Source organism: Rhea pennata, chromosome 3 (genome assembly GCF_028389875.1).
Source record: "Rhea pennata isolate bPtePen1 chromosome 3, bPtePen1.pri, whole genome shotgun sequence".
NCBI classification, from domain to species: domain Eukaryota; kingdom Metazoa; phylum Chordata; class Aves; order Rheiformes; family Rheidae; genus Rhea; species Rhea pennata.
The window spans coordinates 67,345,536-67,358,674 of NC_084665.1; the positions used below are offsets into that span (position 1 = coordinate 67,345,536).

Consider the following 13,139-nt stretch of genomic DNA (forward strand, 5'->3'; position numbering starts at 1 on the left):
ACCTCTATTCCCCTAAACACATACACTCTAAAACTGGTTAACATTTCAGTTTTTCTCCCTCCATTTGCTTTCCTAAACCTCTCCTAGGCATCTGTATTATGTTATCCAACACACTGGCTGCTAACAATACAATCAATACAAAAGGTTATTTCAGGGGCATATCTTTTTCACTCTGTCTTCAAAATGAAAAGCCTATTTTAATAGGGATTTAAACTTGCTCATTGTGAAAAATGTCTTAGAACTAATTGAGAAACAAAAGAAAAATTGAAGCCTACTGCAATTCCAATTTTCTGGAGTAAAAAAATAGGAAATTTACTTTAATAGTTTGTCTTCATGTCAGCCTAACACATTTTTTTAAATTTCATAATGCAATTGTAAAATTTTATAGGAAAGGAATTTGGCATAGGAGACTGTGGCCTATTGTTTCACAGTTTTTAGAAAAAGAATGCCGAACACTCATGCATTACTATCCTCATGTAGTATTAACACATGTATCCCATACTGTTGTGTTTCAAATATTGAAATTTGTTCTTACCACAGTGACACTGACCTCAGTCAGGTTACAGCAAAGATGAATATATTATTTTATTTACCAAGCTGAAGGTAATAAACATTCAATCAGGTAACAGAGCGATCTGTGTTGATTTGTACATAGACACTGTTCCCCTTGTGCATATGTATTTTGTACAGCTTTGCTTTGTGTCCAATCACTAATATGAAAAAGCAGATCATTAAAAGGATTTTTTTTTTAATGAGACAATCAGGTACAAGCAAAATTATTGTACCAGTTTGTACATTTTAGAAAAGTGTGGTTAAGTTACATAACATGGGGATACTTTCTGTAAGTAACAGTGCACTGCTTCTATAGGTCTCAGTGAAAATATTCTTATCTACTTTCATTTAAATACTGTAAAAAGTCCCTCCAACTGCTTTTGAACTGGAAGGAGCTCATGCAAAACAAAGGGATTTTCAAATTAGTTTTTACTAGCTTATAAAATATTACGTGACCCAGACACTTTTGGAATTGTAAGGAAGCAGCAACTACCAATGACTGAAAGTTAAGATATTTGTACCATGGTTTTTCTTTCTATAAAGAAGTTACGTAATCTTTTATAACATGTTAACTAATGAATGAGTATATGGATTTAGGTTTTTCATAGCTAGGCCCTCATCCAAAAGTATATAAAATTTTCTCATGCATTGGATTAATGTGTGTAGGATTATAACATTCAACTGCTCAATTTACGATTTTCAAAATAAACATTTGCTTACTACAGTGGGAAAAAAATTTAATTGTATATTTAACTGTCTAAAATTAGACACCATTAAAACACTTGCCATTTACTCTGCCTTCCTTCAGACTACGTAAATTAAATCACAATTCTGCACTCATCCACAGCTCAATACACAGTTCAATGGCCTAACACAAAGTTAAAAAAAATCCTACTGAGGTTTCAAATCCCAATTACTCTTTAAAGTAGAAGGCAAGCCAAATGGATGTATGCTCAGAGCTGCTTTACAGCAGAGGATGAGATCTTCATAAAGTCTTCAGAAAAGGAGGCATGTTTCAGGAACAGCATTTGCATCAGCCTTAGTAAAATGGCACTGACTCACAGGGGGCAATATCTACGTTGTGTCATACAAACTATAGACAAAACGGGAACAATGCAAGCAATTTGAGATCAGGAACACTGATCAGAACAGTTGTTTATGCTTATAAATGAGAGCGTTAAATATAATGTGTTTTATTACTAAATATCTTAGTGTTCACCAGCAATAACATACTTTTTGCATTAAATAAGGCCAAAATATATACTTTTCTCTTAGCAACCAGGTATAAAAAACAATGCTCTCCAAAGCAACAGTTGGAGCCTGTAGAAGTGTTCCTGCAGCATGCCAGTTTGCTGCTGACAGGCCCTGATCCCCTGACATTTGTGCTACTGCAATAACTATCAGCATTATTGCACCAGGAAATATGTCCTTGTTACAAACTACTTTCAAGTGAGCATTCAGGCTCCCACCACACATTATGAGCACACGTACTTGCTTCTTAATCAGAATTAGCATGGAATGAGATCAAACAGTAAAATACAGACATGGTCTTGGGAAAGTGTGGACTGCAGGTATAATCAGCTCCTCCAGGAGTCAGTCTATCTACAAATCCATCAAAGTACGTGCTGTGAAAATACACAGAGGGGAACTCAAGCTTTATAATCTAAGCCCACACGCAGAGGACACCAAACCAATACTGGCCAGAATGCCTTAGATATTTCAGGAACAGCAAGGTGCATTTTATTCTGAAACTATTTTGCATTTTGAACTTCACAAAGTTCTTGCTAATACAATCTAGAAGTCATTTTAAGGCAATATTTAGCATCTTTGTGATGACTTCACAGCATTTCTTCAGATTACATTGCTGGGTTCCTGCTTCATACAGGAGCACAAGAATTTAGGCTTGGAAAGAACTACCAATCCATGCAAAACCACTGAGACTGATATTTCAGTCCAGGAAAGGAAATTCTCTTCTGCACACCAGAGCCCACAAAACAGACAGAAAAGATTGTTCCAAGATGCATCATCCTTATTTCACATAAAAATAAAACCTGCAAGGGAAGTTAAACAGTCTGACCAAAGACACAGAAAGTTAGGGTCTGCCCACTCTTCAAGTTCAACCTTGCCTATCACATGCTCTCATGGGACAGGAAAAAGGTACCCTTAGGGCAAAGACTATAACTGGCTGCATTTTAAAAAGTAATCCAAGATCTGTATCTGAAACCTTGCAAGGTGAATCAATCAATTTGTTTTTTATATAGCAAATCTTTAAAATACCAGCTAGGAGGAAAATGTGAAGAAATTGGGTCTGTTTAGTCTAGAAAAGAGGTCTGAGAGGAAGATGGGCTAACAATCTTGCAGTATGCAAGAAGGAATAGCAATCACTTGTCCTGCTTGGCCAATCTGGATTAAAAAAGTAACTTTTAGGCAAGATAAGCTTAGGCAAAACAAAGCTTATGTGGAATTTTGTTCATGGGAAGTTTTTTTTAAAAAATAAACACTACAGACAGCATAAAACATTTGAAGTCTTATTCAATTCTCTATTGATGACCCTGCGTGGATTTTAAGGTCACATTACAAAACAAATTCTAATTTGAAACCTAATCATTTTGGTCATAAAATCAAGATGTCAACCCAGCTCTTTCTGGAAAACAGAACTGTCATTCCCTAGTATTAATATTCATACAAGTGTAAAATGACAAAGTAGCTTATTTTTAAAACTAATAGTCTTGAAATTGTATTAACATATCAATTTTCACAGAATAAACACTGCCTAACAAATTTGATGTTGTGGTATACAGCTCTCCTTATTTGAGTACTTTTTCCTAAATGTAACTAATCATATGTGATACTGATTAAGAGGAAATGCATAATCCAGCTATTGTTGAATTCCACTGAAAGCTTCACTACTGTGAACTATTTGTAGGAAAACCTTGGAATGGCAAGAATGCTGAGAATCTCTGAATGTTAAGAATTATTCTAAACTTTTAAAGTGTTAATTGCAAACTATTTCAAATGTCAAACAGGAACTTACAAATATTCATTTTAACATGTGAACAAAAAAACATATTTACAATAGAAAGCACTTTGATTAACCGCTTCCACTTAACATACGTTCCTTCACATAAGTACAGGCTTGAAAAGCCTCAGTCAAGTAAACTGCTTCCTGAATACACAACTAATAGATCATAACCTGGGAAATGCAAAACGTAAATATAGAGAAAAAGGATTATATACAAGAAACAAAATGCATTTTCTCTTATTTTTGGCCTACCATAGTTTTACTTTCCAAACATTCATTACAATAGATCTATTTCCCTTGAATGCTTATAGTCTTACTGTGAATGTTTTACTATAACTGAATTCACAAATTTTAATGAGTTACTTATGCACCTCTGAGCATTTGTAAGCAACCTCCCTAGAGAATATCCACTTTACTACTCAAGCATGATTTCACAGTTACTGTCCTCAGAGGTGGCAAATATTCTCAACAGATTTTTCTGAATCAGGATTATCACATTAGCTCATGTGCTCATCCATTCAAGCCAGCAGCAAAACTCCCAGTACTTTCACTGGGTCAGAACAGTACCGACACAGCGCTCCTACTCTGCATTATTGGGATCAATATTTCACTAGATACATGCAGAAACTGTCTCGCTAATTAAGATGTGATGTATGTAATGCATGCAATGAAGATGTAATTTTCTCACAGTGAAGAGTAACAACAGTTAAAATGTTAAATGAAGCAGAATATTCTACAAAGTTGAATAGTTGGGCTGTGCAGAACTGTTACTTCCCAAACTGCTATTAGTTTTGAAATACATGAAACACTCCTTAAAGACATATTTACAATTATGAGCAAGCCAAATGTCTTGGCTAAATGTATCAATCTGCAGTGTATTAACAATTCTTAGACTTTGACAACTGTAATTCAGTGTTCATGTTGCCATGTGGCTTTGAAATAAAAAAAGGAATCCCACTGTTCATGTCAAGAAACAGAAGCATACAATTCCAAATCCACCAAAAATGGATGTCTGACCTGTATTTCATGTGAATCTGAATTTGATCCTATTGTATTATCCTAGCATAATCAAATGAATCTCGTTGTACTGCAAACCTTCCTGCAGGTTGTGAATACCAAGGTGAACTGCTTACAGAGTATCAATTTTTGTAATGCAATGTATCTGACTTCTCAAAGGTCTTTCTCTGCAGCACCATAAATACATTATGAATTTGAAAATTCTCTTCTCATGCTGCTATAGATCTTCTGTCCTGATGGACTCTTCCACATGTATGCCATAAAACTCCACAACTTTTGTTCTTTAAGCACTCTCAAGAGAGGGGATACTCACTTTTACAACTCCAGAGATGTTATTGGAACGCACCATACTATTTTTGATTAGTTTTCTCCAAGTTTTCTCCATTAATATATATTGAGAGAAGTAGAAAGGGTACAGCTTCAGGTTTCATCTGTTCGATACAAGAGACTACTTCCAACTGAAGTTTAGAGAGTCTGGAGGTAGCTAAGTAAAACCTGGACCAGTTTGGTAGAATTTTATTAAGGAAAAAGGCTAAGTTTTATTTTATCCCAAGTTTTGGGGGAAAATGTTCTTTTTACTTTTCCAAGATGATTATCTCAGCATTAACACTCTACTGGACATGAGTGTTTTTCCTCTTCCACAGATTTCCCTCATTTTTTCCCTATTAATTACAAAACAGCCTCATCTTATCAGTGTGTGGTTGATATTATAGTGCTTCACACTAAAGAGACCATTGGCATTCACTAGGTTTATGAGAAAATGTAAATTGTACCAACTGAAGTTTTCCATTGGGTCCTTCTCCAGCTAAATTTTAAGTTTCATCTAGAAAGGTAAACTCAGTTTAACAAAAGTCGTCTCAGGTCTAGTGTTTGCCCTTGCTAAAACAACCACAATTTTAATCAAAAAGACCTAAAACCTTACTGCTTTGGATTAAGGAATTTCATTTCCTAACCATGCAGGCAGGTGAGAGTAACTTCACGTAACTGTAGACCTCTAGAAGGTGAATATCTGAACCTGATTATTTGTCTAAACTCCCTTTGTAGTCAGAGCAAAATGTATCTAAATTTGAGAAGACACTCAACTCACTCTCCTGTGTCATTTTGTTAAAATAAATTCCCGTATTTCAGCCAAATTACAAACTGTTGGAAAACTTCAGTTTGCACACAGATTGTTTCAGTTCTGAAAAGTAAGATCTACGTGGGTTCCATCTTCCTGTGCAATCTTAATCCACCAGATGAACCATCAACAGCTATCACACACTTCCTGCTTCAGGCTGGAACAGAGCTCCAGCCTGAACACTTCAGATGTTCAGCTCCAGCCTGAACAAGAGTTCAGATGATTAATCTGCTCTCATCAGTATCTGTGAAGCCTAACTGCAAAGCATGAAGCACTGTACTCTTGGAGTGGTCCTTAAGTAGAATGAAATAGTATGAAGTCTTATAGTTGAGAATCGAAAGTTCAGATTGTGTATGTAACTACATTTCCACAACTATTAAAAAAAAATAAAAAACATAGCAATGCTCTTTTCCTCCCATTTACCTGTAACAGATTTCAGCACTTAAAACAGAGGTTTCAATCACTTCCATGCAATCAGATTAAGCACCCAAAATTAGAATAACTTTTCACCATAATTTCTGAATTTTGAAAACAATTCTCCAACATGTATTACAGGAGTCCAGCTTGTGCATGCAAAGAAATGGCAGCCCTCCCAACCAAGGTCTCCTAAGCACAGGTTGAAAAGAGTTGCTCCAAATACAACAAAAGCCCTCTTCTAGCTCACCCTATCAAGCAGGCATACATTAAGTTCTATAAGATCTAAGAGAAAAAAATAAATAGGTGACTGAAATCCCTCTGCAAAACTACTCCCTGCTGCTTTTACTTCCAGCAGCTCTTCAAGCCCAGGTAGGTAAGCAAGCACATACAGCTTAATGCAACACACTTCAGGTACATCAAAATGCCTCATGAGGATGATGGGAGCCATTCACCAACTGGCTTCGATTTCAGCACGAACACCACACACTACGTAGCCCAGAATCCAGAGCCCGCCTCATGAAAGTGTGCCAGGCCAGCCAGTTCTCTTTTGGTCCACTAGCAGCATAGCTTGCAATTGATCTCCAAGGGTCATTTTGTGTGTGCTTACACAACTTTGGACAGCAAGAACCAAATTTCAATCTCAGCAGTACACAGGCTGTTGAATCCAGGTACTAAGCTCCAGTTTGGGAACCCATTTCCTTCTCTGAATTTAACTGTACTAGAATGGAGCATCAAAGAAAAGCAAGCTATAAATGCTATTATCAGACATATCTAATCATACACTTTTTTTAGAATGCAGTTGCAAATAGCCTTATAAAAATACATTTAAGCATACATGTCCTTTATTTGTTTTCAAATGGGAACCAAAACTCTTCGAAGCTGCAACTTAAGGTAGGACAAAAGGGTAGGTGCGCTTCAGTACACTTCTATGTACAAGGGCAAAATATTTAAGCTATTAGTCAAACTGAACTAAGGAAGCAAGTTTTTCAGAGGCTTTCAACTCTATTTAATAATTTTAATTTCTACTTTCAGCATTTAAAAAAGTCTAGTAACTCAGTGAAAGATCTGCAACTGAAACTTCTACAAAACTGATTTTTTGTGATTTCAACTATATTAAAAAAGTGCTGAATAGAAATTGGTAAAATTCATACATTTGTGTGAATAACTTCCCTCTATAGTATCAACCCCTTTATCTATAATACCTGCTTGATATGAATTAAAATGTTTGACATTAGTGTTTAACATCTCTCTACTGAGAAATCAGACAAGACTAAATATTTTTTTTAAAAAACCAGACTTGAAATTGTTGACTCCATGATCAAGTACATCAAGAATCAAATACAAGAACCTCACACCAAAAGCCACTCAACCCTAGCTGGCACTTTCTAGCAGTTAGGCAGTCACAGGGCCAAAAACTTGAGCTGTAGGATAGTGCATCCAATCACCAAGCCCAGCTTCTGAACAATACTCCCACATGGAGGCAATCTCTCCCTACTACCTCCTACTACCTGTGAGATCAGGGGTCTCAGAAGAGGGGTTCCATAAATGGTAATAGCAAGTTTGAGCTCAAGAGCTTAAGAAACACATTTGACTCCTCAGCCTGCAGGGGCCCAGCCCACATTCTTCATAACCTTCATACCTTATTTATCAGGATAACAGAACTCCTCATTACTCCAGTTACAGCTGCTCTACTCTGCAAAACAGAATTTGAGAAATATGCAAAACACAGATAGAAAAGGAATGAATGTTGAACTCCAATTCCAATCCTGACTTATTTTCAACACAAGAAAATGAACAAAAAGTCAGCTCAGGAGTTCAGCTACCCAGCTGCCATGATGACCAAAAACTCCTACAAAATTGAATTTAAAAGTATGAGAATATTTCCCATAAGTAGAAACTAATTCAACACACAATTAGCTTCAGAACTGAGTGAAGAAAATATACCTAGTCCTATAAATTCTCTGCACACATTAAAATAGCATTTAAGAAATTCCTGCAACATCTCAGAAGATTTGGGTAACAATTCAGGCAGTTTTCCTCACTTGTTTCAGTAGAGGGAGCCAAATTTTCATCACAGATGCAGCAGTACTTCAGATTTTCCCAAACATGTCACTCAGGAATCACTGCAGCAATATAGGCCCAAGCACTGCCAAGTCAGATGCAACCAAAGGCAGTTTCAGTACTTCCGCAATTCATAAGCTGTGCAAACCTCTGTTAGTTGTTAACCTCTGAAGCAGAAGAGGAAACAGTAGCACCCTAGATTTAAGAACTGCAGGGACACCCCACTATTTTCTCAGGAAGCAGACAGCATTGAAAGATTAATGAACTACAGCAAGACCTATGGAGTCCTTTCACCTTATTATCCTTATAATACAAAGCTTTCTTCCACAGGTACCCACCCATCAATCACACATACACTAGTCAGGCTCAATATTTATTTTTCATTCATTTCTTGCACTTGAAGTACTCTTCGATGACATCTTTGGCCTGAGATTCCTTGCCATAGTCCTGTTAGACAAGAAAAAACACATTAATATCATACAGACCCATTCAGAAATTTATAACCTATGTTTCTGAAGGCACTCCCAAATACATCCCTCTAACCAGGTAACCTCAAGCAGAATCACATTTGCCAGCTACTTTTTCCTAATTCACTAAAAAAGGACTACTCTATTCAAATTTAACACACCCAGTGGTAGGGATCCAAATGCAATGTCTTCATCTCTGCTTAAAGGAACTCAAATCATTATATGAGAAGAGTAACAAAAGTATGAAAATACATGCAGAAGTCAGTGTTTATTAGGAAGATGTAGCCATCTCTTGGGACCTCAAAGACAACAAAGTCTTCAAGGCTCGTACTGTGGCTTTACTTTGCCAGCCTTATCTTAAAATGTGCTCTGCAAAACATTGTCAAGTTAAGCAGACATAACTAACTGGCACTTATTTTTTCAAGCAGAACCTCATATCTTCCAGTAATAAAAGTGTCTTATTTAATGTTTACTGGCAAGTGAGCATATATACTTGAAGGACTCCAACATTAACTCACAAAATGAATAAAAATACAATTTTAAATAAATGTTTCACAAAGGTGAATATTGAACAAGGAAAAGCAGGCTTGTTTTCACTATCAACAATGCAGAGCAACTATTTTAAAATATAAGCATCCTAATTTGTAGTTTAAATTTAAAATATTTACTGCTCATTTTCAGAAGATATAAGCTAGAATTAGCGTCATCTTACTTTGACAACCACACAACTGCAGCCCACTACTTTGCGAGGTTTTCCTTCTCTGTCGATCTTGCAGAGACCTACCCATTCACCCAGCTTTTTGTTGTCATCAACCTGTGTAAGACATTGCATCACATTAGGACTGGTCATCTATAACATAACTAAGTTGAACAAAAAAGGCTGCTGTACTCTCAGAAGAATTGGGTAACGTATGGCTGCTTTCCTCACTAGTATCAGTAGAGGGAGCCAAAATATCATCATTGTACAGCCCTCCTATGTGTTTTAATTTGAAGACTAAGCCATGTTAAGACTTGCAGCAGTATCACTGCAGTATTAATTCTCTCAATTTGATGCTCAGCTGACTCAGAAACAAATTTCAGCTTTACAAAATACTCAATAGTATCCCTTCTCTTTGTTATGTCCAAGTTTCTTGTACTGCCAACATGACCAAATAGAAAGGCGGGGGGAGAGGGAATCATCACTGCTATGAGAAAATATTTACTTAACCATATATGGAATTACAGCAAGGTGCTTCAAAGATTCAGCACTCTGAACTGAAACAAGTAACAGACCGTAAACAGTTCTTCTAAACTTCACCGCAAGTTCTAATACTCACCTTTATTAAGTTGATCTGATGTTCTGCACAAAGTGCTTCAACTAACTTTACATACATGGGTTCATCACAATTTGAAGCCAGAACACAGAGATGGGCTTGGCGTCTAAAAAAACAAAAATTGTAATTTCAAAGGCTGACAAATTTCTCTTTAGTAGTCAAATCTCTGAAGTACAAGAACCAGTGCACGTATTTGTAGATAGCCACTTTAATTTTTGCTTTTGCTATATAGACTTTTACACACTAAATATAATTTTGATATACTTAGCTACCTATGCATTTACCTTTTCTTCACATATATAATACACTAATTAGACACTATTAGCTTTATTATCAGGATTTACTCATCTTGAAAGCTTTTTAAAAGCCCACTGAATAAATTCCCAGTCTTTGAAAATGATGTAATGACCAGATAAACACCACGTCCTACAACCAACCAGTGTCACCACTACAAAGCAATCAATTTACACTTTGCTTCTATTTTTTACTTCAGATCACGTTAATTCAATATTAGAACTGGAATTATTAAATTATTAAAAGCTTGAATTATGTCAAACTGTTATAAGCTCTTCAGAACAATCTTTTCTACTTACGTCCAAAGAAGCTGTTATGACAGGGCCCCAATTCTAATTAGGATCTTTGTATACTGCAGTACAATGTTAAGAATATCAAAGGGGTACCTGACAACAAAGAGAGCTGTATAGGTCTTCTATGTTTAACTTGATATAATTTGACCACTATAAAAAAAAGTCAGTCTTCTGTCTTTTGTCACTACCAATTTCACAAGATTGTTTCAGAAACAGTTTTCAAGCAAAAACATTCCAACAAAAATCCATAGAAAACACACACATACAACCACCTCCAAACACGTACTATGTAATAATGTACCTTAAATCAATAGAATTCTTAGGAATCATTTTCTACTCAGCAAAGTTTCACTTCTCTTTCCTCCTCTTTTGTTTGGTAGCTCATATAAGAGCTTGTAATGTACAGGTTTGTCAGACTACTGTTATCACTCATAAAAAGAGTGAAGGGGTATCCGACAAATTGGAGAGTCATCATTCAAACACTGTAGCTTTGCCTTTAAGCATCAAGTCTATTCTTAAAAGTATTTGTCTACACTATCTCATCTTGTCAGCGACCATAACTGAATGCTGCTACTGGCACATGTATAACAAGTTTCAGTTTAATACTGTTTTGGTATAGTATCTCAAAATTCCTTAAGTTTCAACACAAGAAAATGAGGCTAGCAAAAAAGCTATACTGAATTTCAGATTTTCCTTAACTACAAAAAAATCTTCCAGTTTAAGTATTTCAAACATATATACTACCCCTCTCAAGTTCTTCAAAAATTTTACAAAATTTTAAAGTTTCTTAAAACAGAATCGTTGCAACAAGATTCCTGAGACTCAAATTTCCCTAGTGTATACTGCCAACACCACTTACTTCAGAAAACTCAATCCATTTAAAAATTCTGTGGCACTAGGATCACATGAAAAAACAGTCTCACTGGAGACTGTTATTCTTGGGTCATCTAATTTAATGCCTGTATTTTAAGGTCATAATTAAAGGCCTTGAAATACAAATAGCAAAGCACTGACCTCACTGATAAAAAAAAATTATCTTCCAAACCAAAAAGCTTTCAACTAAGTATCTAGACAAAGCAAGCACTGTGCACGCAATAACATACCTTTCCTAGCTTTACTATTCGCTGTCTGCTTAGGGAAAGCAACACTTACTTGTCCAAGGCTTTGGCTGCTTCCCGAATACCACGAGCTAGGCCATCATGGATGAGTGCAGTCTTCAGCACTTCTTGCAGGGCGGTGTTGACATCCATTACACCTCCAGCAGTAATGCTGAACAGAAAATAGACATTATTCAGCTATCGCTGCTACTATCTTCACAACACGAAGCAGAAGCTTTCCAATTCTCCTGCAATCTCCAGTCGTTACAACACTGAAGGACAACAAACTAGAGAATAACACGGATTCTAGTGCTGCCGGTGAGGCAGCCACCTGTGCTCCCCCCACAAATACGAAGAAAGCCTGCACACCACCAGAGCACCCAGCTCCTCGCCAAGAGGAGGCGCGGGCAGCAGCATGCAGGCCGGCAGGGCTCGGCTCTCAGGGCACGGCCGGGCCTACAAAGCGAGGCCGGGCGCGGCTCCCACGCGACACCCCCGCCCCTAACGGCCCTAACGGCCCCAACGGCCCTGCTCACCCTTCCTCGGCCATGGCGCTCTCGGTGGGTGCCGCTCCCGCCCGGCTTCCTGCTGTAAATACAGACACAGAGCGGCGCGGTGAGAGGCGGCGAGCGCCCCGGCGCCCCGGCGCGGCCCTCCCCCGCCGCGATGCCCCGCCGGCCGGGCGGATTCAGCCCCGCCGGGCCCGTCCGCCGCCGCCGCCTCCACCACTCACCGCGCCGCCGCCGCCAGCCAAAGAGGGGGCGGGGCTTCCGCAGCGCGCTCTTATGGCGCGCGAGGACCCCGGCGCCGGGGTGGCTGCGGCGCTGCCTGAGCCGCCGCCGCCGCCGCCGCCGCCGCGCGCCGGTCCTGCGTAGCCATGGAGACGCGGTGCGGCGCGGGCGGTGGCGGCCGCGGGCTGGGCCGGGCCGCGCCGTCCTTCGCGGAGCGGCGCCGGGGCCCGCCGCTGTGCGAGCGGGAGGGCGGAAGAAAACCAGTCAGTTAAACCTCTGCCGCGTCAACAGCGGCTGGCTGTAACCGTGGGAGCCACCTCGCAGGACTGCGTGCCACCGTGTCACTATTCTGTCCTTTCCAGATCATCAGGAGATAACAAAAGGGCCCTGGCCAGCCATAAGATATATTAATACCTCCTATATATGCGTGCAATGTGTAGTCTATGTAGGAGATGAAAGTATGCACACCTGGAAGACTTGCGTTACATCTAAGGAAGGAGATAATGACAGATTGTAGTACAATATTCTGCACGTGGAATACGCAAGAACAGTTTTCTTAGTTCAGTTGCAAGAAAACAAACCCACACTACGATAAAAGTCATCTTTATGCTGTGGGGAGGTTTTCAGCTGTGCTGAACTCTGTGCTGAAATGTTCATTTATACAGTGCAGTAAGTATTTGCATTTGTGTGTAGCACGTAGTGAACGTGCGTGATCCTGCTTGAAGTCCGCTCCACAGCAGCGTGCTCATGCGACCTGT

At 38.6% G+C, this 13,139-nt stretch overlaps 1 protein-coding gene and 4 non-coding genes across 5 annotated transcripts; all 5 read right to left on the bottom strand.

Moving 5' to 3' along the window:
• Positions 1-8,122: 8,122 nt before the first annotated feature.
• LOC134139363 (small nucleolar RNA SNORD100) lies at positions 8,123-8,207 on the bottom strand. Its single transcript, XR_009958141.1, has one exon. It is a non-coding gene; the product is annotated as a small nucleolar RNA SNORD100 (small nucleolar RNA).
• Positions 8,208-8,546: 339 nt separating this feature from the next.
• Positions 8,547-12,411, bottom strand: RPS12 (ribosomal protein S12). Its single transcript, XM_062572532.1, has 6 exons — positions 12,384-12,411; positions 12,187-12,238; positions 11,706-11,822; positions 9,970-10,072; positions 9,366-9,467; positions 8,547-8,633 (listed from the first exon to the last, which is right to left on the bottom strand). Exons 2-6 carry the CDS (start codon positions 12,198-12,200, stop codon positions 8,571-8,573), a joined length of 399 nt encoding a protein of 132 aa, XP_062428516.1. The 5' UTR covers positions 12,201-12,238; positions 12,384-12,411; the 3' UTR covers positions 8,547-8,570.
• LOC134139361 (small nucleolar RNA SNORA33) lies at positions 8,931-9,065 on the bottom strand. Its single transcript, XR_009958139.1, has one exon. It is a non-coding gene; the product is annotated as a small nucleolar RNA SNORA33 (small nucleolar RNA).
• On the bottom strand, positions 9,536-9,622 carry LOC134139362 (small nucleolar RNA SNORD100). The gene has a single exon (XR_009958140.1). It is a non-coding gene; the product is annotated as a small nucleolar RNA SNORD100 (small nucleolar RNA).
• LOC134139349 (small nucleolar RNA SNORD101) lies at positions 10,960-11,034 on the bottom strand. Its single transcript, XR_009958128.1, has one exon. It is a non-coding gene; the product is annotated as a small nucleolar RNA SNORD101 (small nucleolar RNA).
• Positions 12,412-13,139: the final 728 nt, after the last annotated feature.

What these genes read in the sequence shown, in the direction of transcription:
- RPS12 (XM_062572532.1), bottom strand. An exon ending in GCAGCCAAAGCCTTGGACAA is followed by an intron (nt 10,073 to 11,705) that starts GTAAGTGTTGCT and finishes TTGTTTTTTTAG; the next exon opens with ACGCCAAGCCCATCTCTGTG. An exon ending in ATCAGATCAACTTAATAAAG is followed by an intron (nt 9,468 to 9,969) that starts GTGAGTATTAGA and finishes TGTCTTACACAG; the next exon opens with GTTGATGACAACAAAAAGCT.